At 36.2% G+C, this 27,651-nt stretch overlaps 1 protein-coding gene across 1 annotated transcript; it reads right to left on the bottom strand.

Moving 5' to 3' along the window:
• Positions 1–1,088: 1,088 nt before the first annotated feature.
• LOC129257359 (actin-related protein 8-like) lies at positions 1,089–9,563 on the bottom strand. The gene is made up of 3 exons (XM_054895661.2): positions 9,305–9,563; positions 6,162–6,328; positions 1,089–5,655 (listed from the first exon to the last, which is right to left on the bottom strand). The coding sequence occupies exons 1-3, from the start codon at positions 9,528–9,530 to the stop codon at positions 5,512–5,514; spliced, it is 537 nt and encodes a 178-aa protein (XP_054751636.1). The 5' UTR covers positions 9,531–9,563; the 3' UTR covers positions 1,089–5,511.
• Between the last annotated feature and the right edge of the window lie 18,088 nt (positions 9,564–27,651).

The following is a 27,651-nucleotide window of genomic DNA, read 5'->3' as shown; positions in this document are numbered from 1 at the left end:
TAATCAGAGTAAGGAGAGAGGTTGAGATAAACAAGTGGGATAGAAAAATAGTACAGAAAAGGAAAGAGAGAGAGAGCTCGCGAGCAAGTGAGAGAGACAGAAAGCTAGCAAGAAAAATGGGGGAGGGGGGAGGCCAAGGAAACATATTCTAAGCTATACCTTTATCCTGGGTCCAGTTGCAATTGTCCTGCATTTGACCAGCTACATGTATACAGATAGCAATTGCTCTTTTCAGCATTAAAAAATGTAGAAATAGTGTATGATCATTCAGAGAAATGTAGTCATATGAGGCACAGCAACTATATTCTCAGTCAACCTGTATGAGCCTTCTGGATTATGCCTCTATATTTATTCTCCAGTTTTAAAAGTGAGATCGAGTTAAAGTGAAGTTAAAATTGTGATTTGAAATATCAACAGAAGTTTTAACCAAGACACGAAGGATGATGAAGGAAATCTTATTCTTTATATGGTTTCCTGTGTCATCCTTTGAGTTGACAATCATATTGGCTTGATATTCTCACCACCATGGAGGCTGTAAACATTGATCAATGCAGATCAAGCCAAGAAGCGGCCATACCGAGTTTTGGATTTCAACCTATATAATTTTCTGTTTGTTATTTCGAATAGATTGCTCTTGCCCTTGAAGTAATAAACCCTCAAATATATGTATTCATGGTCATGGAAAATTCAAACAAATATCATTAATCAAACAAATGTCTATCACTTCCATGCAAAAAAAAAGCTGATGAGTGAAACAAAATCAAGATACCATATCAAATTATTTTGGAAGGGCTTCATTGTTTGAGAAATTCAAGAAATTACCGACCAACTCAACCAAGTTCAATATCTGGTACACACAAATATACATGTAAATAAAATTTTGAATATCATTCAATATAAATTTGTTAGATCACATTCACACGGACATCAATTCTTCTCTTACTATTACTCATGCTCTTTCACAAATCCACATTTGTTCTCCCAGTGTTAGAAAGCAGAGTTTTTCCTACCTCCTTGATTGTAAAAAATGACAGAATAGATATATCACAAGAATTCACAGAATAAAATGAGCGTTGAACACGTTATTAAGTTTTACAGCACCTTTAATATGCCTTGCCAACTTTCAATATACCAATATATATTGGAATATTACTTCAAGAACCCAGGGGCCGATTGCACGAAAGGGTCTTTCCAAGGACCGTCTTTCGTGTCGCCCATCTTTTATGATGTGCTGTATGCGGGATATTTCTGAAATGTACGATAAACAAATAAAATTTGTTAGCTAGCATTTAAATCAATTTGTATACAATTTCATGATATATCACATCATTTATTAAACAAAGATTTTGTTTACATTAATGGACGAATAAAATATGTTTGCAGGTAATTTATTTAAAATGCGTTTCACATGGCGCATCATAATAAATGGGTGACACGAAAGACCCTTTCGTGCAACCGGCCCAAGAGTCTCTACGGACCATCTTTGATCTACAGATCATCACTGGCAGCAAACGAATATTGATCATGAAACTGACTTGCAATATTGCTTTGATATTTGATGTGGTCCATCAACAGGTATGGTAAGGTCCCCCAAGTTTGCGCAGTCCCCATTGTCTGCGCATACGCGTATCTGCGAGATTATAGTAAAAGAAAATACACAACGAACACAAACTTTACACATGCAATACATAGACAGATATTCATTAACAAATCCGACTCAAAATGGAGGAAAAATAATTTCAGACATTTCATGTGACGGCCTCAAATGCAGCCTTTCTCATCAAAATCCCTGAATCACGTGTAAAGTGAATGGGTGCCCAGACACGGGGCACCATTTTTTTGTTCAATCTGAAAATGACTGGCCAATCTTTTTTCTAAGAAAATCATATATTTATTTCAAATTTTTGAGAGATTTTTGGTACACTTACTCATAAAAATATAAGAAACATTATCAACTGAAAGATTTTGTGAAATAAAAAGGAATTCATGTTCAATATGAACTTAAATCGTTAGGTGCGCAGACATGGTGCCACATTCATATAAAGTTCACGATATCTTTACATGTATTTTGCCTATTTTTTCATATCATTCCCCCACTGCCAAATAAAGGGACATTACATGTTATATGGGTTTTTTAGGTATTACTAAACAATGGTTTGCCAATAGAGGATATTCAAGTGCTAGATCCACATTCTTTCATTTAAAAGAGCATATCTCTAAAAGCAAAAAAAAAAGTTTGTAAGACCCAAAGCAAGAGGTAGTCACATTACCAAGCAATAAACCTCCAAATATTATTCCATTGATACTAAGGAAGAGTAACCCACAACATCATGTGTGCCTTTGTGCACAAATTCTGATTTCTGCAAAGTATGTATACAAAAGTTTTCTTTTATGCACATCAACTTCAACACATTATTAGGGCAACAACATTTTGCCATTATCAATGGCAAATTTTAATAGAAAATATATGAGCAAAAAAAATATTCAACAAGAATAACTTCATCCTATCATTTGACACTTTTATATTCCATTTCATGATAATTAGGAAGTATTACGTGATGAATGAGATTGAATATACATTTCAAATGTATGTATTGTTGTATTTCATTGGGTTCATAACCAAGTTACAGGGTACATGCACATGTTATATTGCACAACATCAATTCAAATACAGAGTTGTTCTGGAGATTATCCACTAGTTGTTTCTTTTTTTTATTCTACAAATGGAAAGTTTTGTGAAACAGCAATCAGGTAAAATCACTGTCAAATATAAATATTCTCAGGGCAAATAAGAATCCCAACAAATCCAGCCAAATTAAAGAAAAATATTCATGATTTCTTCAATTTTTGCAGACATTAAAGATTACCTTTATGTCAACAAAATTACTAATTAGGGTGACCTCATTCTTGCAAAATAAACAACTCCTGAACACAATTATGTCCCCATAGTGTTCATAGTATAACAATACAACATAAAATGCTATTAATATTAGCTTTCATGTTCACAATTATGGCAATGGTAGTGAGTGGATGCAGCCACTATAGAGCAATTCATTATTTTTATTATTATTAACCTTATTAAAAAAAAAAAAAAAAAAAATGGATTCTCTAATGCACACATTCAAAATTTGTATGGCTTTGCCATTACAAGATCAAGAACATATGCAATATGTTGAAATAATGACTTCTGTGACCTTTAGCTCTTGGTCAAATTTCAATACAAGAGACAAGAGTGATATTGATCCCTGAAACATTTCTTTGGTTGTCACAAGAATGAAAATTGATTTGTCAAATGTTTCTTCCCTTATGAGAACCAGGTGCCCTAAACATAAAAAAAATGAATTTTACTTGTTGTCCCCTTAGCTGGTTTCATGTGTACTTCTACCTCTTTTTTTAATAAGAGGGGGGGGGGGGGGGGTCAAAACGTATCAACAAATTCGGCCCAAAGGAGTTTTACTATGTATAACACATCGGACTTTACAAATGTGTGATATAATGAGCAGTATAGCTATTTCTTGACCATTAAATTGCACAAAATGATTTTTTCCCCATTAAAAGTTTTGAGGAAATGTGTATCTTGAAGAGTACAACAAAATAATGATACCTTCTGTACATGGGTATCCCACAGGTGGAGTAGTGTATAAAATTCTTTCCTGCATTTCCCACTCTCTAATCTCTTGTTGAATACATGATTCCTACAATTCTACTGTGATTAATTCTTAAAGCTATCATTAATTCATTACAAAGAAGTCAGAAAATTAAAATAATCCATCAGGACTTAAATCACTCCCTGTGTTGTGGACTTATAACCATATCAACTTCATTTATTGAAAAATCATGAGTTTTAAATTCATGACTTTGAATTACCATATGTTTCTAAAAATATATAGTTTGTTGTGGGTAAAGGTACTTAGTAAGAATCCTGTGCTACATTATACACCTGTAGTCTTTTCTGCATGGTCATAGGGAACCTGGCACCTTTAGCAGGATGGATAAATGGACAACCCAGGAACATAATGCCTCCAAATATCACCTTTTTTTTTTGGGGGGGGGAGGCAAAATAAAATAGCTTATGTATTTCAGTTTTTCAAAAGCATCTTATCCACATGTGTATGTCTGGGTTTTTACAATTCCTATCAATCAGATACAATTGTTTAACCCTAAGAAGACTGTGGGGGGGGGGGCTGATTCAGCCCCCTCGACATTTGTCACAATAAATCCGCCACGCAACATTTTTTTGACTGCGTCGCTTGCAGACTTTTTACTTTCAAGTCTCATGCAACTTTTGAGACCAAAATTGCGTCCACCAGGTATGCAGTTCCGAAATTACGCAAAGTGCATGCAGACCTACAATTGCTCAAAAACATGAATTCATGTATAAATTTAATGCAAATAGTTTTTTAGCCAAAATTCATAAATGTATCATTATTTTTCCTCTTTCTGATAATTAATTCCATCTTATTTATGGTAAAAATAAAGTCCCCGACAATTTCCATTGAAAAAACAATAAAAAACAAAAAGTCGAAAAACAAAGAAATACATAATTTAGAAAACAAGAAAATAAATGTAATGCTGAATTAAAAAAAAAAAATACATTTGATCAGATCCCTATTAAGAGTCTGTGTACCAAAATTAGCATGTTAGGGGCAATATTTAGTTAATTAGAGCAAACTTTTGATTTTATGCATAAATTAGCACAATTAATTAGCAATGAGATTTTTCACAGAATTTGATCTTAGAGTTTTGTAGATTATGCCATAGGTAACGCGTGTGCCAATTTTCGTCGCGATCGAGTGATCAACGGCCGAGATCATACGGGGGGCTGAATCAGCCCCCCCCCCCCCCCCAAGTCTTCTTAGGCATTGAAATAGCCCAGTCTATTTAGGGTTAAAGTCAATCACTTTATATTACAATCCAATAATGTGACCTGCAACATGGCTCAAACCTTAATAACTTTAATAAGACATTTGTAAAGAAAAAATGATCACAATTGGACAAATAAGGGCAAGCTTTAACAAAATCCTTATTTTGTTACCGGTATCTATGGAAAGATTTAATCAAACTGTTAGCACTATGGTCTTTCGTTTTTGTGTTTTTACCAGAATAATCTTGTCATCAGGCTGGGCTTCCACTTGAAACACTTTTCATTGGATGTCTCATTTCAATGCTCTCAAACATTGGCTTTCATTCAGAGATATTTAAGTAAGCATTGCAGCAAGCTAAGTCTCTCACGTCAGATATAAGACTGCATCATTACAGGCTCCTGCTTACCCCAAAACATTTGGTCTTATCTCCACCAATACTTACATGTAGTGTACACATGCCTGGCAATCTTACAATCTCCTGCCTGGCTGATTATTTTATCAGCTCTGAATGCATCATATGAATGATCTAATCAGCATCCTTTCTTTCTTCCAATGTTCTCCACTTCAATTCAATGAAGCTAAATGCAAACTTTGCCTCTCTTCCATATACTTGTCAATAGCATCTGCGATTGTGTCCAATTGTCTATCACCAAACAAACGGTGACCGTTCTCTTAAAAGCTTGAGTCCTTCGCGCTCCCATTCAGTCCTGCTAATCCATAATTCTTGAGTGGTGTCAAGATAACTCAGTACAGCCCCTCCTTTCCAACAAGTCACCCGCGGATCTTGTTCCTACAGGATGAACATAAACCATAGTCATAAAGTTGAATTGTGCAAGAAACTGTCTCTTTTAGGGAATGCGAAATCTTGATTATGATGCACCTATAAAAAGTGAATGCCTAACAATTATTAGAATCATCAAAACATCAGAAATATATTTCATGTGTTGAGAGTCACATGTAATGTACACATTTCTTCTTTTTCTTCATATTTTTTAACATGAGGCAATTAATTACCTGTATGTGACTAATCTAGAAAAGATACTTCAAAAAATCATTGAATAAATACATTTCAAGGTTGGTCTTGAAAAGTTCAGGATCATCCTAAGAACACAGAGCACTTGATAAAGAGTTCCAAAGTTTAAGCAACTGTGAAATGAAATATATTTGGCTGTATGCCTTAACTCTGTCTTGGTACAGTAAGTTGTTGGATGACATTTTAATGATCTTGAATGAATTGATGAGGAAATTAAATGAAAAATATCTGAGACCTTGGACAGGAAACGGGTAAAGACCGACCTTTGATTTGCATATGACCTCCACTCTATCCACGGCTCTCCTGAATGAAGGAGGCATCTTGGTTTGGATTCTCTGTTGCAGCATCTCAGCTGCTCCTTGAAACAAAGCCACTCCTCCTCCTACTACAAGGATACAGCTGTACATCTTCTTCTTTGTTTCATCGGAAGCTATAATGAAATAGTAATCAGCTTCCGGTAAAATACTACCTACGGCAAATGCAATCCTTGAAACACTGAGGCATTATTTACAAATAATATCAACGCATAACATGTTGACTGATCTTTTTTAAAGGATATTTCTTAAACACCTAAAAAGCTGATTTTGAAATAAAAATTCTTAGGGATGTTCTGAAACAAATAAAATGAAGAAAATAGTTGTTATCATGAAGAGTAGCCTCATTTACTTTTAAATACATTTTATATTGAATTACACTTCATTCCTATAATACACAAAATAGTAAATTTCACTCTGCTTCACTAAACTAGCCATATCAACCACTTTTTATCAAGGCCCTGTATTATAGAACAATCTCTCTGTGAATTTTCAGACAGTTAAAATCATGTAAAAAATCTCATTTTAAAACAGATACGAACCAATAGCGCCATCTCGAGTCCTCAACTACTCATACCTAGCCAGTTTCCTTACCCATAATGCTAGTGTAGTCTAGTAATATAGACCCACTTGAACGATAACATGCTTATTAACTACTCAATACATTTGTACTGCATTAATAATGTTACCAAGTAGCAAAACAATTACTTTTCCTCTCAAAACATTTTAGTTTCTCTATACAAATACAATTAGGTCAATGTATTCTCTATAGTATAAGTAGATGTCTGATTTTTTTTTTTTAAAGACTATGTATTTATAACACACAGTCAATGTGAGACCACACACAGTTCACTCCCCCTTTAATTACAATCATTTACTGTACATTAAGTAACCCCTATCTTGTGAAAATCTATTTTAGCCAGCCTCTTTCCATTTTCTTCCATATCATATTTTATACCGATTTATATTTATTAATGTCACTTGGGGGCCATTCACACAAGGCTGGCAATGCTTTCTATCGGTCTCTTATTACATGAACATTGGGCATTGCTTTGTTTAATGTGAAAATGAATGAAATAAAATTAAAAAAGGGTTTTTTTTTTTTGTTTAATGGAGTAGATTGGCCTGACATAAGCACATGTTTATTTCAAATTAAGAAAATCCATAAAACATCTGTAACCATATTCTGATTCCAAGATATTTGGTCTGGAGTTGGACAAAACTTAATTTTCCTGTAATTGTCTCAAAATGAGTATTGTGAATTTGAGTACTTTTTTCATGAAATCAGTCCATAGAATCACATTTGCTAATAATAACAAAAAATTTGTTTTACAGACTGCTTTGACCAAAGATTGTTCAAAATGACCAAAATGCCCTGTGAAAGTACACATCCAACAAAACACACAAATTTTATATTTCTTTAACCCTTACTTAACTGGAAGGTGGGTCGATTTGACCCCCCCCCCCCGCCCTCGACGCTGCCACGCAAATTTTTTGACCACGCCGCTTTGTGACATTTTACTTTCAAGTCTTGCACATATTTTGAGACCAAATTTTATTGAGGCTAATATTGCAATAAACAAAGAATAAGGCAACAAAATTAACCCCTGAGGGAACAAATTTCAAGATGCTGCAACAGTTACAGCCTGCTAAGAGATTGAGTATCATCCCGTATCATACTGTTTAATACCAATTTCATGAAATGTCCAAAGATGATATTTAAAGACAAACAAATTTAGAGCTAAGGCATTTTAAGACTATTTTGAGGGTAAAAAGTATGTGATTAAATTTAATCATTAACTAAAGATGCTCAGCGGGTCGCGCGGCCGAGCACATGTTTCCCCCGAACCCACTACACCATCCGTCATTGCGATATATAGAGCTCACACAGAAATTTGACAAATAAATAACATTATCATGGCGACAATGACCCTGCCCACATTTTGCCTGTGGGTACCAAATTTGATGACAATAATATGACGTAGCAGCGTGACTCTGCAGAACCTAAAGTATTGTCCAGTATCACCTGTTGGGGAATACAATTATAGAGTAATCTGGATATATTTTGTAAACCTAACCCTAAGACCCCCACCAAAATGATAGGCATCTTCGCTTCACCTTCTAATATTGCTTCTGTGTGCCAACTGTTATAACAAACTGGAAAAAAACAGAAGTTACAGATTTTACAAAATTTTCCACAAAAATATGGTTACCATGGCAACCATGTCTCCATCAACTCCAAAATCATTAGGCGGCTTTGCTTTACCATAATGGACCTTCATGACAAATTTGAAGATAATTGGAGAAGAAATGCAGCCAGTAGAGCACTCACAAGGAAATCTCTGCTATTTCCACAAAAACTCTTGATACCATGGCAACGATGTCTCCGCCCACACCAAAATCAATAGGCCGCTTTGCTTAATGGACCTTCATGCCACATTTGAAGATGATCGGAGAAGTAATGCAGCTGGTAGAGCGCTCACAAGGACATCTCTTCTATTTCCACAAAAACTCTTGTTACCATGGCAACGAAGTCTCCGCCCACACCAAAATAAATAGGCGGCTTTGCTTTAACATAATGGACCTTCATGACAAATTTGAAGATGATCAGAGAAGAAATGCAGCTGGTAGAGCGCTCACAAGGACATCTCTGCCATTTCCACAAAAACTCTTGTTACCATGGCAACGATGTCTCCTCCCACACCAAAATCGATAGGCGGCTTTGCTATACCATACTCGACCTTCATGCCAAATTTGAAGATGATCAGAGAAGAAATGCAGCTGATAGAGCGCTCACAAGGAAATCTCTGCAGCGGCGGACGCGGCGCGATGAGGTCAAATCCATAGTATCCTCTGAACTCTGTTCAGGGGATACAATTGCTAATACATAATAAAATATCTAACAAAACGTGTGAGACTATCTGACACTTAACAATCTCATTCAAATAACACAAACACTCGCAAATGATTTTTGAATATCACCAAATTTGGCCTCTTGGAAGAATGGGTCTCAAAACGATGATTATATATCTCCAGTCATTCATAACTTTAAAAGCTGCTTTGTATACCAGCCTTAATAAATTAATGCTTACCACAACAATCAATGCTGTAGAGAATAGCTTGATCCAACCCAAGTGGTTTGTCCAAAGTCTGAGATGTGGAAATCCGACGGGATATTATTGGGGGAGGGGCCTCCTCAGCCTGCATCAACATCTCACCTTGGCACTGACCAATCAAAGGAGAGCTGGTTCTTTGAGTGACAGATCCTAGCAGAAGGCCATCTAAGCCAGTCTGTAGGCAAGCTTGGTCATCTCGCATGTAAACTCCATTGTCTGTCTTCAGCTTTGTTGCCTGCTAAAAAAAAAAAAAAAAAAACTAAAAATTTGACGTATGCTCCCGCTTAACGCAATCAGAAATTCATTCAATATGATTGAACTTAATATCGTGCAGAAACCAATATGCATATATACATACATGTATAATGAACAAATTCAGACCTTTGACCTAAAGACTCACCCTTTCCATACTAATCTCTGACAGAAGATATGACAGTCTGCGACAGTAAGGATGACACAACGATCACAATAATTACATTTGGGCCTACCATTTAATGAGGAAGCATTGTCTTTACAACAAGGCGCTGAAAAGGGGCGAGAAGTAATATTTTGGCAATGAACTAGCTAGAAAGCATCACAAGGTAGCGCTATAACACATCATACAATGGCGTGACACTTTCTTTCCTTCTCTTTATCTCTGTTTGAAATACGTCCAAAACAAAACACTCAATTAAAAGTAAAAGAAATGCATAGCAACCCAACCATGTTTCATCATCAATAAACAAAGTCCCTTAAATGTGTTACATGTATGTACATTCAATAAAACAAGCAGAACCTAAATTGTCATCAAAAACAAAAGTCCCTCAAATTTCTAACACGTTTGTACATCCAATAAACCATGCAAAAAGCTAAAGTTATAAAAAAGAATAACACACAGTGCTATTTATACATCTACACACTGTTCTAGCTATTTAAACTTCTACACTGATCTAGCTATTACACCACTACAACATTTTCTCTTAGACGAAAATAATACATAGCAAATACTTAAAACAAGTAAACAACAATTTCCTGAAAATAAAAAGGTGGTCACATGTAATGTACATAATAACACACTAAAACGTGAGAAGTGACGCATACGATTCCCATCTCAATCACTGCTTTAAGGAAAAGCCATAAAAATGTTATACCGAAAACCTAGAATTCCTAACCTAAGGTACATAAAAGGAAAAAGCGTTAAAGAATCGTAATAAGCACAGTACTACGAATATTCCCTGGCTGTACGTAGTGACACAGCTAAAATACAAAATGAAGTCAATTAAATAACCAAAGTGAAAAACTACCTGACATAATAAGATGTAAGAAACACTGGACAAGGAAGCTAAATATAATGACTTCACACGTTAATATATGCAATACCTGGTAGACTATCTCCAACATAAAAGTTCAACTTATTCTAAACAAAGGTAAAAGTGACAAGTAAATAATGATGAAAATCTTGTCAATCAATAAACAATGAGTTGTGGGCTGAAACACAAGCATTTATAACACATTACTCAAAGCAATGCTATCAACATCTAAATAAGTAAAGCAATCAAACAGCAAATATCATCTAATCATCATGAGAAAAAAAAACTTATACCACACCTTAAGACAGGAGTAAACAATCTATGCCCTTTGCATAGCAATAACTTACAAAATAACTGTCCTAATCACAACAACCAACATATGTGTGCCATCTTTTTTTATTGGGAAACAAACTCACTCATCATGCAAACTGCAAGTAGCTAAACATTGACATCCAAATTGAATAAAAGAGATTGTGCATGAAAAAAAAATTAAAAGAGAACAAAAATTAATATTAATCTGTTCCAAACTAAAAATAGCTCATCAGAAAAAAAAAAACCACATTGCAAATTGTAATCTTACACAATCTCAAATATGCACTGAGAAAAGGACAAGCATCAATCATACAATTTACAATCATGTAAAAAAAAAGGGGGGTTAAGCATGGGAAATCTGTAAAAATCATACAATCATCAATCAACAAAAGAGCAAAAGAATGATGTGATTACAGGGATTAAAGAAACATATTGACGAAAAATACCAAGCCCTGAAAGCAATCCCTATGGTATACAGAGTCCATCTTGATATCATCAGAGAAAATAAACGGCGTCATTGAGATCACCGGATAAAGTACAAAGTAATACTAAATGCACCGTGGCGGGCGACCAGGACGAGGCCACATTCTTATGAAGCAGGTGTGGCATAGCCCAGACAGACGTGTGTGCGCAGCAATAGCATAGACACATGATGAAATGGCATCGGGGGGCGACCAGGTGGTGGTGCAGCTCGTCTGTTGCCATGGCGATAAGAGTGCCCCACATGAACTGTACAAGAGAGAACACCCGAAACAATCTGGGCACCTATAGGGCAGTTAGGAGGTATGACAATTCCCTCAGATTGGGGGCGACAGTACTGGTCATCATCAGCGGTCGGTACATGAGACAAAGTCCTTCTCAGCTGGTCCACAACTGTAGTGGGTATGGGGTCAGCAAGAGTTCGTTTGGAGGGACCCACATGGCTTATATGGGCAGAGTCGACTGAGGCAGGATCCGATTCTGGGCCTGGTGAACCGAAGACCGGGAGTCGAGAACAGTGGGGCATGGCACCAAGCGATTGGACGATCCAGGTTGGTCATCAGGTTCAAAGTAGGAACAAGGATCATCACTGGATAAACTGGCACCCGGGTGAGCCGTGCCCTGTGTAGTTAAGATGTCAGTGTTGGTAGGGTTTGGTTGAGCTACGCCCGGGCCATCAACTTTGGTGTTGGTAGGGTTTGGTTGAGCTACGACCGGGCCATCAACTTTGGTGTTGGTAGGGTTTGGTTGAGCTACGACCGGGCCATCAACTTTTAGGTGAGCGAAAAGCGTAACTGACAAGGATGAGACAGTAGACTGGGTACCTACTTGGGACGATACGTCGTTGAGACAGTTTAACTGCTGTTTGGGTATAAAGTGTACAGCAGTTGGCTCCGAAGAGGGGGACACCATGACATCATCTGAGGGTAGAGGGTTGGAATTCATCTGTCCAGATCCTCCCAAGTCCGCAGGCTGATCAGGTGTCAGGGCCAATGAGTTTGGCTGAGATGGTTGGAGTCTTGTGTTGGATGCCATAGTTACGTAGCCAATCGAAAACACGTCGCGCTCGTGTGCTGGCGCAATCTCACCGTCGGTATGAGATCGTAGCATACAATCTGACAGAGATGGAGCATATGTTAGAGCAGGTCCATTACCGAAGCAAATCAGACGTTTGGCAGGTCTTATCGTAACATCATGCATCTCTAAAAACGGTATGCCTGCTTGTACCTCTACACCAAGTGACTCAACCACACTTCCAATTAAGAGAAACTGGCTACTACCAATAGTGAAGACAAGGGAAGTTTCACCAACACTACCTAATGAAGCACCATTGGTGTGGTCTTTGGTAGCTATGATTCTGCCGCCAAGTTTGCAGACGGTGGAGTATCGTATAAGATTCCTTGTTGCACCACTGATATAGGAAACCAGGATATTCTCATTTCCAGAAGAAAATTCAACCTGAGGAGTCATGCTGGCCCGATTAGGCACCCGAGAGGAACTGGCCACATTCGAAGACAGTGGCAAATAATTGATCCCGTGGAGCTCACCTGACCCTGGCGAGATACCACTGCAGCCTTGAGTGTCTCCCAAATAATTAGGCGGCTCATCTATCTCTGACAAGTCAGCAGCATCAGAGTCCTAGGCCTATCAATGTCTGAAGACGATACGGAGGAGTAGCATCCAGCAGTAAGAATATCGTCATCAACAACAGACAACTTATCATCTGAGAGGTCACTATCAGCATCACGACGTCTAGGTCCTCTAAGTCAATGTCAAGAATATCGTCATGCCCAAGGATTTTTGCAACACGATGGGCTTGTATAACACACAGTCTATCTTCTAAAGGCAAGAAGGGCAAACACTGATATGGTGTTGGTACGAGACGTTACCCCTTGCGCTAGAGCAAAGTGGACACTTATCTGTGTTATCTATACCTGCATGTTTTGAATGGGCAGAACTAGTACTATTGGCAGAAGTCTGTGTTTGGCGTGTTGAAAGTGTATGTTGTGATATATGGGAGAATGGGGTCGAACCCTATCCCACATGTACTCATCTCCTTCATAACATTCCTGCGAGTCTATGTTATCTTTGCAATAACCAACACTCTCATCACTGACACTGTCATCCTGATTAATAATATCATAATTACCAATGTCATATCCAATATCATAATATTCCTGCAAGTCTACATTATTACTGTAACAGTAATCAACACAACTCTCATCAATATCACTCTCCTCTTGATTACCGTTATCAAAATAACTAGCAGATTCATCTTCTTCATCATCACATTCTTGATTCATGTCATTAAAATAATGATCTGCATGATCATCTGCATGATCATTGCTCTCTCTCTCAAACTCATTTTGATTGAAATCAATTCAATTGATTGGTGGGGATTTTTTACCTGATCGCTAAGAAAGCATGAATGCTTGTAAGCAAGCAACCAGAGGACCGATGGCTTAAGGTCCCCTCCGAAGGACCTGGTTATGAGGATTAATGCCTTACCAAAGGGCACTAGCGCACCAAGTGGGAATCGAACCCGGATCACCGGAATACGAATCCCCCGCTCTACCGACTGAGCTATCACGCCTCCTCACTGTCAGTTTTGCATTTTTCACTTTGAGCATAACTAAATTCTATGTTAGATCCTAGACTAGAAGTCGGACCTATATCAAGTCCACTTTGATGGAGAAAAGAGAAAGAATAATTCACCAAAGCAATTACTATCACGGGATATGTCATTCCCGACTGACCGTTTGCTAGTTTTAGCAGTGGCCATTTTACTGCACATGTTATGTATGAATGACAGGGATTAAATCCAGCTGCCACCACGACAGTAAAGATGCCACAACGATCAAAATAATTACATTTGGGCCTACCATTTAATGAGGAAGCATTGTCTTTATTTACAACACGGCGCCGAAAAGGGGCGAGAAATAATATTTTGGCAATGAACTAGCTAGCATGCGTCACAAGGTGGCGCTATAACACATCATACAATGGCACTGGTCATTTGATGTGGATAATCCGTCACTTCACCTGTGTGGGCTCCGATTTCAAACTTAGCCTGTATTTTGGTGTCATCTACCCAGACACCAAACATTTTGAATATCTGGCGAATATTTCCAAAGTTATGTGGAAACCAACTCACATATATAATGAGCTGTGACCTTTGACCTGCGGACTCCGAATTCGAACTTAGCCTGTCTTTTGGTGTCATCTACTTACACACCCAAATTTGTTTTAATCTGTTGAATATTTCATGGGTTATCATGCGGAAACCAACCCGCATATTTAATGAGCTGTGACCTTTGACCTGCGGACTCTGAATTTGAACTTGGCCTGTATTTTGGTGTCGTCTACCTAGTCCTACACACCTAATTTTTTTTTAATCTCTTGAATATTTCATAATTTATCATGCCGAAACCAACTCGCATACATGAGCTGTGACCTTTGACCTGCGGACTCCGAATTCGAACTTAGCCTGTATTTTGGTGTCATCTACCTACACACCAAATTTTTTTTAAATCCATTGAATATTTTTCAAGTTATTGCGCGGAAACCAAGTGGGGGGACGGACGGACGGACAGGGGCAACGCGTAATGCCCCCTCCGGACTTCGTCTGCGGGGGCATAAAAAAGATCAAATATCAAATCAATTTCATTTTCATATGGAAAACAATAACAAATCAAAATCATGTAATGTGCATATACATATATAAATCATCTTTATTTCATAATCAAATAGAGAAGGTACAATAAACCCAGGTCCTCTGTCAGTGATGATGGGATAAACTCCCCTTCACTGGCAATAGGCAGGGTGATAATACATGCATAAAAGTTAACACATAATTTACATTACATAAGAAAGCTGAATATATACTTGAAAAAAAATGGAATGACGTAGAGTATGCGGAAAGTGACAAGCATGTTAAATGAAAAAGAAAGGTGACTGTATCAATGAAAGAGAGATGGAGAGAGGGGCCAGACAGTAGGAAAATACAAAAGAGAAGCCATCACTTTGTGATGAAGATATATACATTCATAATACAAGTACGCATCGCCACAACGAAAACAGTGTTTGTGACGTATTATATACTTATTCATATTCATAGAATCTTGTTATGAGAAATATTTCCATTATAGTTTATTAAGTTAAGTAGTTAGGTTTTGTGATGAAAAGCGCTTAGAGAAATTTTGTTAGGCGCTATATAAGTATTGAATTATTATTATTATTATTAAATATTGCAATTATATTTTAAAATATGACAGACTAATAAATGTGAAAACTAATTAATGTGAAAACTAATATATACCAGTTAGCCTTATCAAGTTTAAGTTTTTTATCCTGATTGACATTTGGAAGTTATACATATATGTTTCACCAAGAACAAAACACGGGTAACTAGCCGGGTGGTGTAATGGATAGTTCACGTTACCTTCACTTCGTATTGGCAGACGACTTGACACAGAAGTTCCACTTAAATTATAGTTCCACTTAAATTGTGCATATACATAATAATAATAGTAGCAGGATCACAAAAAGCACAAAATAATGGCTCATCCAAAATGACCCTTGACAGAGGGTATACAGCTACATTCCTCCAAATTCACAGGACCCCTCACAACATTTTGAAAAATGGACACTACTGAACATGTAAATGGTCATTAATTTTAAATTTGCCATCTGTTTAATTGGCAAATATTTGAAATCTGCATTGATGGTATTAAACTTTGTGACAATTTTTGAATGATTAATACAATATAAAGCAAAATCCCTTTAAGTGTCTCTGTGGTCACACACCTGGGCCCCGTCTTACAAAGAGTTGCGATTGATCCGATCGATTGCAACTATGGAAAGCCAGCAAAGTCAACATATAAAATGCATGTTTGCTTTAAAAAAAATTATATATGAATGTATATCCATCAATTCATTGATTTCTTGACAATTTGGTATGTTCTAAGTTGTTTACAAAAGATATTTTGCAAATTTCCTGTAGAAAAAATTATGACACTGATGGATTTCCATAGAGTTACGATTGATTGGATCAATCGTAACTCTTTGTAAGACGGGAACCAGATCTCATACTCTACAGCAGAAAGGAAACATGCAGTAATAAAATCAGCATCAAATTATTGGTGTTGCTTTTGCAAAGATGAACTTCAGCACTGAAGTAGATTTCATTACAAAATACTTTTTTAATCAATATGTGAATTGAAACTAAAAACAATCATCATAACTTTTGGAAAAATTCTTTGGCAATAAGTTTTAATGCAACTCCTGTAATATGGCTTCATTGAGGTCTGGATTCTGAAGGCAAGAAAGTAGGTTAGTAGGTTAGTACCTACTTTCTTGCTTTCAGAGCTTTTCAGAGGAAGTTTTCCTTATAGCCATCAAAAGTTCTATGTCTTCATGTGTTTTCAATTATTTGATTTGACATTTGATTATCAATCCTTAACCACCAACACCTCCTCAGATGACAGATTTTTATATAGCCATCATAACTTTTATAAGTTATAGGATTTTCAATTATTTGATAAAGTACATTGATCCTTACAACAGAACTCTGTATAGTGTATTAAAAACTAACCACTATTCTTGACCTCCTTGGAGAGATTCCAAATAGCCATACCAAATTTTCATCACAAAACAAACAGGTTTTTTTTTAGGAAAAAGGATTATGAAATGCCAGTATTGGATACTGAATTCTGAAGGCAAGAAAGTAGGTTAGTACCTACTTCCTTGCTTTCAGAGCCTTTCAGAGGAAGTTTTCCTTATAGCCATCGAAAGTTCTATGTCTTCATGTGTTTTCAATTATTTGATTTGACATTTGAGTATCAATCCTTAACCACCCACATCTCCTCAGATGACAGATTTTTATATAGCCATCATAACTTTTATAAGTTATAGAATTTTCAATTTTTTGATAAAGTACATTGATCCTTACAACAGAACTCTGTATAGTGTATTAAAAACTAACCACTATTCTTGACCTCCTTGGAGACAGATTCCAAATAGCCATACCAAATTTTCATCACAAAACAAACAGGCTTTTTTTTAGGAAAAAGGATTATGAAATGCCAGTATTGGATACTGGATTCTGAAGGCAAGAAAGTAGGTTAGTACCTACTTCCTTGCTTTCAGAGCCTTTCAGAGGAAGTTTTCCTTATAGCCATCGAAAGTTATATGTCTTCATGTGTTTTCAATTATTTGATTTGACATTTGAGTATCAATCCTTAACCACCCACACCTCCTCAGATGACAGATTTTTATATAGCCATCATAACTTTTATAAGTTATAGAATTTTCAATTTTTTGATAAAGTACATTGATCCTTACAACAGAACTCTGTATAGTGTATTAAAAACTAACCACTATTCTTGACCTCCTTGGAGAGATTCCAAATAGCCATACCAAATTTTCATCACAAAACAAACAGGTTTTTTTTTAGGAAAAAGGATTATGAAATGCCAGTATTGGATACTGAATTCTGAAGGCAAGAAAGTAGGTTAGTACCTACTTCCTTGCTTTCAGAGCCTTTCAGAGGAAGTTTTCCTTATAGCCATCGAAAGTTCTATGTCTTCATGTGTTTTCAATTATTTGATTTGACATTTGAGTATCAATCCTTAACCACCCACATCTCCTCAGATGACAGATTTTTATATAGCCATCATAACTTTTATAAGTTATAGAATTTTCAATTTTTTGATAAAGTACATTGATCCTTACAACAGAACTCTGTATAGTGTATTAAAAACTAACCACTATTCTTGACCTCCTTGGAGACAGATTCCAAATAGCCATACCAAATTTTCATCACAAAACAAACAGGGTTTTTTTTAGGAAAAAGGATTATGAAATGCCAGTATTGGATACTGGATTCTGAAGGCAAGAAAGTAGGTTAGTACCTACTTCCTTGCTTTCAGAGCCTTTCAGAGGAAGTTTTCCTTATAGCCATCGAAAGTTATATGTCTTCATGTGTTTTCAATTATTTGATTTGACATTTGAGTATCAATCCTTAACCACCCACATCTCCTCAGATGACAGATTTTTATATAGCCATCATAACTTTTATAAGTTATAGAATTTTCATTTTTTTGATAAAGTACATTGATCCTTACAACAGAACTCTGTATAGTGTATTAAAAACTAACCACTATTCTTGACCTCCTTGGAGACAGATTCCAAATAGCCATACCAAATTTTCATCACAAAACAAACAGGTTTCTTTCTAGGAAAAAGGATTATGAAATGCCAGTATTGAATATCAAAATTATAGTATAAAAAGGGAAAAAATTCAAAGTTTGAGAAAAAGGAGGAAAATAAATGAAGAATAAAGGACATTATTTATTGCCTTTTCTATAACCGATTACGATTAAATGCATATTATAGAGCATCTTCCATGCATTTTTAGCTGTAAAAAACAAGTTTCCATTATAAAGCAACTTTATGTAACAAGGGCTGTCGATAATCTACTAGTACATTATCGACAGCCCTTGTTACATAATGTAGGGACAGTGATTTCTGTTTTACCGGTAAATAAAATAGAAATTCCGTTTGGTTCTTATACTTTTCATGTAAAAATTCATGGAATTCACCTTTGCAAAACAGAATTCAGGTTTTTGCTGTGAACATTTTCAGTGACAAAACGGAATTTCCATTTTTCGAAATGGATAATCACTGTCTCTTTACATATAAACTTAAAGGTCAAGTCCACCCCAGGAAAATGCTGACTTGAATAAACAGAGAAAAATCAAACTAGCATAGTGCTGAAAATTTCATCAAAATCGGATGTAAAATAAGAAAGTTATGACATTTTAAAGTTTCGCTTATTTTTCACAAAACAGTGATATGCACAACTAGGTGAGTCAGTCGATGATGTCCATCACTCACTATTTCTTTTCTTTTTTATTGTTTGAATTATACAATATTTCATTTTTTATCTATATGACAATAAGGACCAACTTGACTGAACCATATAGTATTAAACAATGCTAATTCTACATGTTCAGGGAGGAATCAATCCTTGTATCACTTGACAATGAGGAGAAAATTAGAATATTTCATATTTCTATAATAAAAAACAAAAGAAATAGTGAGTGGATGATGTCATAGTCTCCTCATTTGCATACCAGCAAGGATATGCATTTAACTATTTCATGAATTTAAGCGAAACTTTAAAATGTCATAACTTTCTTATTTTACATCCGATTTTGATGAAATTTTCAGGGTTATGCTTGTTTGATTTTTCTCTTTTTATTCAAATCAACCTTTTGTTGGGGTGGACTTGTCCTTTAATTGAAAATATTGTCATGTTGGGACCGGTAATATATAGATAGGGAAGCTTAAATGAACATAAATGATGAACTCTGAAGAAAGTATTGCAGTTCAAAATCACAGGGTATTTAATAATCAATAATCAGCTACAGTTTACAATTCGAAGTACATGAAGATATAAATGAAGATTCAGATAAAACGGGAGACGATGAATATAAACTTTTCATTCTTTTGAACTTTTGTTCCTTGAAGTTGCTAACGTCACTGAGGGTTGTTCTTTTATGGTCAGGGTTTAGGAGTTACCGGTAAATGGTAATGGGGGTTTAGGAATTCTTAGATGACATTGGGAGAGTTTGTAAAAAGTGAAGGTGAATGATTGAAATGATAACAGGAAGTTAAATACAAAAATAGCTCTGTATTTTTAAGCATCGTGATTGGTCAAAACGCGTCACATGACATTCAACTTTTTTTGCGCAGTCTGCACGGCTGTGCAGTAGGCGCGTAACGAAAATTGACATTGCACTCATTTTAGCTAAAATTTGAGTACGAGTAACACTGACAGGCTAAGTCCAATGAAAAGAGCGGGAGAGCAAAATCGCTAAAAATTTGAGGAATCCGGAAAGCAAATGGATTGCGGAGCTGATTATTGGGTCTAGACTAGGACTATCGTAATCGTGAAAAATGGCGAATAAGTCGTTTCATGTCCCTACGGACGAAGAACTCGCTGACCTGGGGAGCGTTTCATGAAAGGACTTGTCGGACGTTTTATCTGACAAGTCCCATTTGATCCGACAGTTACTATAGTAACAGTGCCTCTCAGCCAATCAGAATCAAGGAAAGATGTCAGATCTGACAACTTGTCAGACAAAAATGTTGATGAAACGGTCCCCTGATGGGCCAGATGGATAGTGACAACTAGAAGTCCTTGAAATTTGCAAGAGAGAAATTAATTGGATTTGCCAAGTATTCCGACACAAATTTGGAGAGCCTTAAATCTGATCCGTCTGATCTAGATTCCTTTCTTTCCGTTCTACGCCGGAATCAGAAAAGAAGATGGGACAAATTACAAAAAACGGACTATGCAAACTCCGAAATATAGAGTTCAACGACACTATTCGGAGGAGTCCGACTTAGATATTTGTGACAAGGTGAAATTTCCTCAGTCAAATCGCATGTTCAAGGCCATATCATATTGGTTAGTTTGAAGAAAGAAAGAAAGGGTAATGTGCAGCACAAACCCGTGATTAGCCCAACGGACATGCAAACAATGCAGAATTCGGAGGAACTCGACATGACAACACCATACGGATTACAAACTAAAGTTTTTGTCGACATCATGACCTTCTTCTGTAACCGTGGACGGGAAAATATTCGTGGAATGAAACCTGACGATTTCACAGTCGAGAAGGACGTCGACAGTGGCCTGACTTACATCAAGAAGAGAGACTGTCTCACAAAGAATAACAGAGAAGATCAGGATGAGGTGTCAAACAGTGGCCGCATGTATGAGATTCCAGGGAGTAATTCATGTCCCGTAAGTGCATTCCAGAACTTCGTCAGTAAACTTAACCCAAATTGCCCCTGGCTATGGCAAAGACCCAAACCAAAAGCTCCCAATGATGGATCTTCGTGGTACTTTAACAGTCCTCTTGGAGTAAACACCATCGGAAACAAGCTGAAGACAATATCTCGAAATGCTGGATGTAGCCAATTGTACACAAATCACTCCCTTCGTGCTACAACCATAAATACATTGGATAGTGCAGGGTTCCAGTCGAGGGACATAATGAGCGTCAGTGGCCACAAGAGTGAAACGAGTCTGAAACACTACAGCCGCACCGGTGAAAAAAGAGAGAAATGAGCGGCACTCTCGCTAAGCAACTTTACTATGAGTCTGAAAACTCTAGAACCACTTCCAACGTTACTGATGTTGTGGCTATGCCCCCAGTGCCAAGATCGCATGTTAGATCTGAACTTGAGACCAGGTCTGTGACAATTAGTACCGAGTCAAGTTAAAGTCAGGAAACTGTGGCTTACGGAGATCCTGGACCATCTTCCCAGTCCCAGACTCAGTCTATCGGCATCAGTTCATCGCAGATTCATCAACAACAAAGCATCCATAAGCATTTTCATTTCCATGGATGCAACGTTAACATTTACAATTAATTTTCAGCATCAAACTAAACTGTAGTGTAAATGTGTTTAGAATTGGATTTCACTTCTTGGACTTAGACTTCTAATTTAATTGGACTTGGCCTGTCAGTGTTACTCAAATTACATTATTGTACTCGGCTGTATGGAATTTCACTCTATCCTTATAGACTTCATTTAATTGGACTTGGCAATTTTGGAATTAGATTTCACTTCTTGGACAAGTTATAGGCCTAATTTAATTGGACTTGGCCTGTCAGTGTTTATACTCAAGTTCTTTGACTTTGTGACTTGTCACTTTGTAAATACGTTTGTGTTTAATTTGGAATTCACTAGCCTTAATGGACTAAATTTGGAATCCCTAAATTTGGAATATCCCTGCGAGAATTTTTTGGTAAGTGAAATATATTTTAGATAAATTTTGTTAGGCCTAACTTTAGTCTCTAGATTTAGATCTAGGCCTAGACCTTTATTCGTTTTTATTTCCGCTATTTTATCAAACTAATAACGCATTAGACTATTGTGTGTATAAATGTAAAGTGCAGCGCACACTTGGTTTCTTCAGATGATGCGCACTGCCCACTCGCCGCAAGCGGCTCGTGTGCAGAAGCGCATCAATCTAAAGAAACCTCAAGTGCGCTGCACTTTACTCAAATGCACGCAGTGCCATGCGTTATTTGTATACTACATAACAATATGTATGAAACTGAGCCTGATCAATTTGTCATGGATGGACATTTAACAAATTCTCAAAGTTTAAACACTTGTAAAAATGAAGTAGTGAAATTTGTCAATGTGTACTATGGTTCATTGCATAGAGTATCACTGACATTATTAAATCTTTTATGGACTTTTGTTGCCATGGTTACCTACTAAAGATACATACCTGCCAACCTTTCTTAATAAAAAATCAGTATCAAAGCTACGAGGCCGAGGGCGCCGAGCGGGTGTCCCCCTCCAACGGTAGGGACTTAGGGACATTTTCAGCATGTAAAAGTAGCATTTCCCTACACTTTTTAAAGCAAATTTACCCTCATTACCACACCAAAGGATGACCTACATGCAGTCTATCTTTATGTAATTAAATATCATTTATCAATTAAAAATTTAAAAAAGGCCTTTAAAATATCACTTGTGACAAAAAACCACCCACTTTCATTCAGGTGTGATTTGTTTTCATTTAAATCTATATAGACTTAGGAATAATTATTCTTCTTCACCAGCGCTCTCAAAAACTTTAATTTTGAGCATATTTTTGGTGAGGCCCTCTATTGGTGGAAAGTGAGATTGATGCAGGTCTTCATCTCCACAGATTCTCTTTTTAATTAGAAAAAAATAATTTCAAGAATTCAATTGAGTTTTGGGCCAGGCATATTTTTTATGATGAATTTAGATCTAAGTTAGGCCTACTGTATTAAAAACTGATGTGCCAAAAAATCAAACATTTATTTATCCAGCCTATCATGCATCGAGACAAAATAAGCCAAACATTGACTGTTTATTTCACCACACAGGGGTTTCTGACTGAAGACAAGGTTATATCATAACCTACATTGGATAATTGCTTGTTGGTATAAGAAAGCAGATTTTCTGCCATGACAAAAACGGAGCCGAAACTAACGGCTGCTTGCACCCGACCCGCACCCACACCGCACTTGCGGTGCGCCGGGGAGGCTGAGGCGCAGCAACTCAGCGGGTGCCGGGAGTTAAGGCAAGTGAAGCAAGTACTAGATTTGGCGTTCGGCTCCGAAGGCTCAACTTGAGATGGAAAGTTGATAATCTCCTTTCTTCCTCAAAAATTCGATAATTATTCGAAAAAATAAAGTACAGATCAATGTTAAAATTGCGTAGGGATAGATCTAACTTTAGAATAACTGCGTCAGTGCATGCGCTGGCCGGCCGGGTGTTGGTGTGCAGCAGCCGTTCAGCAGACTCAGCAATATACCACTGAAATCACCAACACACTCTAGACATGTACACTACACATTCACTAACTCACTCTCACACTACAAAATCATCCGGCGACATGGGCAAAACTCGAATAAAAAGTGAAATTTTCTCACCTAAATCACCATATTTCGCGTAAAAAATATCACCATCTGTAATTCTTAACATCGTAGTTAGGAAACAAGGGGTCTAAAAAAGTGAATTTTTCACAGTTTTTCCGATGTTCGTGGATTGTGAAAACATGTCTTCACTGAAAAATGGCACTTTCGCGAGTCGATGTCAGCCGCCATTTTTTTCCGGAAGTCAACGCTAATATCGAAAAAATAATAAAAAACATGAAGAATACGACAACACTTCAAAATGTAGCGCCCTAAGTGCGGCCGTTGCGTGTACGCTCGTTATTTTCACATGCATTTGCATGGAGGTTAAAAAATCGGTATAATTCCGCCATAATCGGAATGGTTGGCAGGTCTGAAGATATTCAATGTCACGGACGGACAGGATAGCAATAGGTTTCTACACTTGTCAGTGGTCTTTTGTTGTGCCCATCTAAACGAAACAATGCTGACAATTTATTTTCTTTGCAGATGTTAATCTAATAAGTTGACTTCCCTGACATACATGTATGTATGTAATTTTGAAGCAAGCTGTAACTTTTACCAGAAGGAAAAAAAAATTGTCACGGATGGACATTTCCAGTGTCAAGGATGGACATTTGGCATCACAGACGGACATTTTGCATCACAGATGGGCATTATCCCAATTAAAATTGATATTTAAGCCCAGTACCCAGTACTCATATCACTAATAACCTTGAAAAAATGGGGGAAAAATATAGAAATTTTCTGCGTCCACAGGACATAGATGTCCCAGCTATAATGCAGTCTGTAAGCATTGTCTTATTGAGTGTGTGGAAATCATTTTGCATGAGCTGTGACCTTTGACCTGCAGACTCCTACTTGAACTTGAATTGTATTTTAGTGTCATCTACCTACATACCAATTTTTTTTTAATTCTGTTAAATATTTATCAAGTTATCACCCCAAAACCATTTTGCATATATAATGAGCTGTGACCTTTGACCTTTTACCGAACATCGAACTTGAAGATTGTATTTCAGTGTCATCTACCTACATACCAAAACATTTTTAAATTCCGTTGAATATTTATCAACTTATCAGCCAGAAACCAATCCGCATATATAATGAGCTGTGACTTTTGACCTTGGACTTGAGGACTCCAAATTTGAAAATTACCTGTACTTTAGTGTGATCTACCTATACACCAAAATTTTTTACAATCTGTCAAATATTTAAAAAAGATCATGCCGAAAACAAAGTGGGGGACGGACGGACGGTGCAACATTTAATGCCCCCTCGAGACTTCGACAGTGGGGCATGAAAATACTTGTGTGTTTTGGGGAGGAATTATTTGGGGGTATATTTATGAATTTCAATACCATTTATAATTAAATAAGAAATCCCCTACATATACCATTGCAACATAATGCAAATGTCCGTCCATGATAAAATTTTGTCTGTCCATGACAATATTCCAATTCAACTTTCACATATTAAATATTTATTGATCTGGGTTTTAAACAGACACGTTTTAGGGCGATTCCAAACTAGAACTTCAAAAATATCAACATGCTTTCAATAAGTCATAAGTAGCGTAATATTTTACTATGATTTTATGAAAATTTTATGAAAATTATGAGTTTTAACCAAAAGTGAAGTCAGACATACTTTTTTGGGGGGAAACAATGGAATTTTCAATAATTTGCTGATTAAATAGTCAAGTACAAACAACTGCCTGAAACCATTATTGGCAAAGCACGAGAAGATTGAAAAAATTGCAGGTCAATGGAATAATGTATCATTGATCGTTCCAAATAATACATGTATCTAAAACATTTTCATGATCCATAATATGGGCAGCCCTGATTTTTATGAACCTATTTTTGGCAATTTACCGTACCACACATGAGAATGCAAAAGTTTTTCCTACACTTTTATTTTTGATGATGCAATCTTACAATGTCAGCTTCTCTATCTTTGACCACTGGGTGATCGATTTATCCTATAAGGATCTCATTACTGCCCTTCATTTTTCAATAATTGTCCTTTTAAAAGTTGTCCAGTATGACACACAATATATACTGCAGTTCATTGCAAGATTTGGATTCAGAAACTATAAACAGTAGGCCTATTTTAATTAAAGTAATTGATTTGACATTAAGTGAACTGAATAGGATTTTTTTTATACCCATAGAACATGAAATAGGTGATTCTGACCATTTTAATTGACTTCATGTAGGCTTATTCTTTTGTGAATCCCTTCAGCTAAACTGGTGATTTTCACTGGTCAGAGCTGGTTAATTTCTTTGTCATTGAGCATGAAAAGAAAACCTTTATAATTAATTAAGCCGAGTATGGAAGATGATTTCCTCTTCATGCTATTTTGAAATTATCATAAGATGTAAAAAAGTACATGTATTTACATATCAATCATCTATTTGGACCTCCCTTGATGATCTTTTTTTTTATACAGTATTGAAAATCCTTACTTTTCTCAAGTTGTTAAAAAAATCTGGAAAATAAGACAAACCATATGGTTTCATGAAATGCAGAAAAGTTTTAAAAAGTAAAATCGCATTTCTTTAGAAAAAAAAAACATTTTGTGGAATTACAAGTGACAGTTGTGACATATATATATACATTTTATATGAAAAATCATAACATTTTAGCCCCATAATTTACCCAAAAACAGTTTCATTCATTCATGGTTTAAATAGTGTATTGAATATCATCACTTAATTCACTCAAATTTAACTTCACACAAAACCTCAAGTGTTTTTAGCTCTTAAAAATGCTGTGAATTTGTACATTTCCCATCATGACAAAACGATGATATATTGCTCCTAATTGTATATATAACGGATAGAATGAGGTTACTTAATTTTGTTGTCCTGAATGACTACTTAAGGCTTTTCATTAAAAAGGAAGAATTTAGGGGCAATGCTCCCTTTCTGATTGATGAAATGTCATTGTTTTACACAGGCTTTCCAGTACAACACGAAAGTGCCTGTACAACACACAAGTGTCCTGTACGACAGAGTATTTTGTTCATGATATATTGACAGAAATATTTAGCCAATAGCGGTTTCTAACATAATATATGTCTTTAGTTTGATAGGATTATTATCATCAGCAAAATAAAGTGATTGAAGAAGTCAAAGAGACTTAAAGACATAAAGTACAAAAGTTTGGCTTCAATTTAGAGATGTCCGTACGATACATTTTGAGTGTCCCGTTCACTACAATGTACTCAAAAATTGAAATTTTCTTTATTTATTCATGAATGTTTATTTTGCTTTCACTCATATAAGTGTTTGTTCTTGGGTAATTGAATATCAATTTGAGTTCAGTTTTTATGAAAATTATCTGCCAAACTCACAGACTTTAGAGTACATACTTGATGTTTAAAAAAAGCAACTTTTTCTGCGTCCCGTACGACACATATTACTATTTCAAATCTGTATTATACAGGATGTGAATTCAAGTCATGTTAAGTCTCGGTTTTCCTAACACTGGTAGTACTTGATGATCACCTTTAGTTACTGGAATATTTTTTGTTTTTCTTGTAAAAAACCTGTCAAATGTTCTCTAAATGTCCCGTACGACACGTATGGAATCACCCTTTAGGTCTTTTGCTAGTGAGATAGCTCAGCTCCAACAATAGAACATAAAAACTGTTCAATTTTCTTTCTGTCTCGGACGGACAAATTTGCATAAACATGAATATGAAAATGCTGTATGACCATTCCTGGACAAATATTTCCCAATATTTTTTTTGTATTTT

This window comes from Lytechinus pictus, chromosome 3 (genome assembly GCF_037042905.1).
Source record: "Lytechinus pictus isolate F3 Inbred chromosome 3, Lp3.0, whole genome shotgun sequence".
Lineage (NCBI taxonomy): Eukaryota > Metazoa > Echinodermata > Echinoidea > Temnopleuroida > Toxopneustidae > Lytechinus > Lytechinus pictus.
Note: the sequence above shows the minus strand (reverse complement) of the source record. Positions and strands in the feature narration are given on the sequence as shown.

Excerpts from the sequence above, each read along its gene's own strand:
- LOC129257359 (XM_054895661.2), bottom strand. The coding sequence starts at position 9,530 with ATGCGAGATGACCAAGCTTGCCTACAGACTGGCTTAGATGGCCTTCTG. Across the intron at positions 6,329-9,304 it reads CTACAGCATTGATTGTTGTG|CTTCCGATGAAACAAAGAAG; the intron begins GTAAGCATTAAT and ends ATTTCATTATAG. Across the intron at positions 5,656-6,161 it reads AGGTCATATGCAAATCAAAG|GAACAAGATCCGCGGGTGAC; the intron begins GTCGGTCTTTAC and ends TTCATCCTGTAG.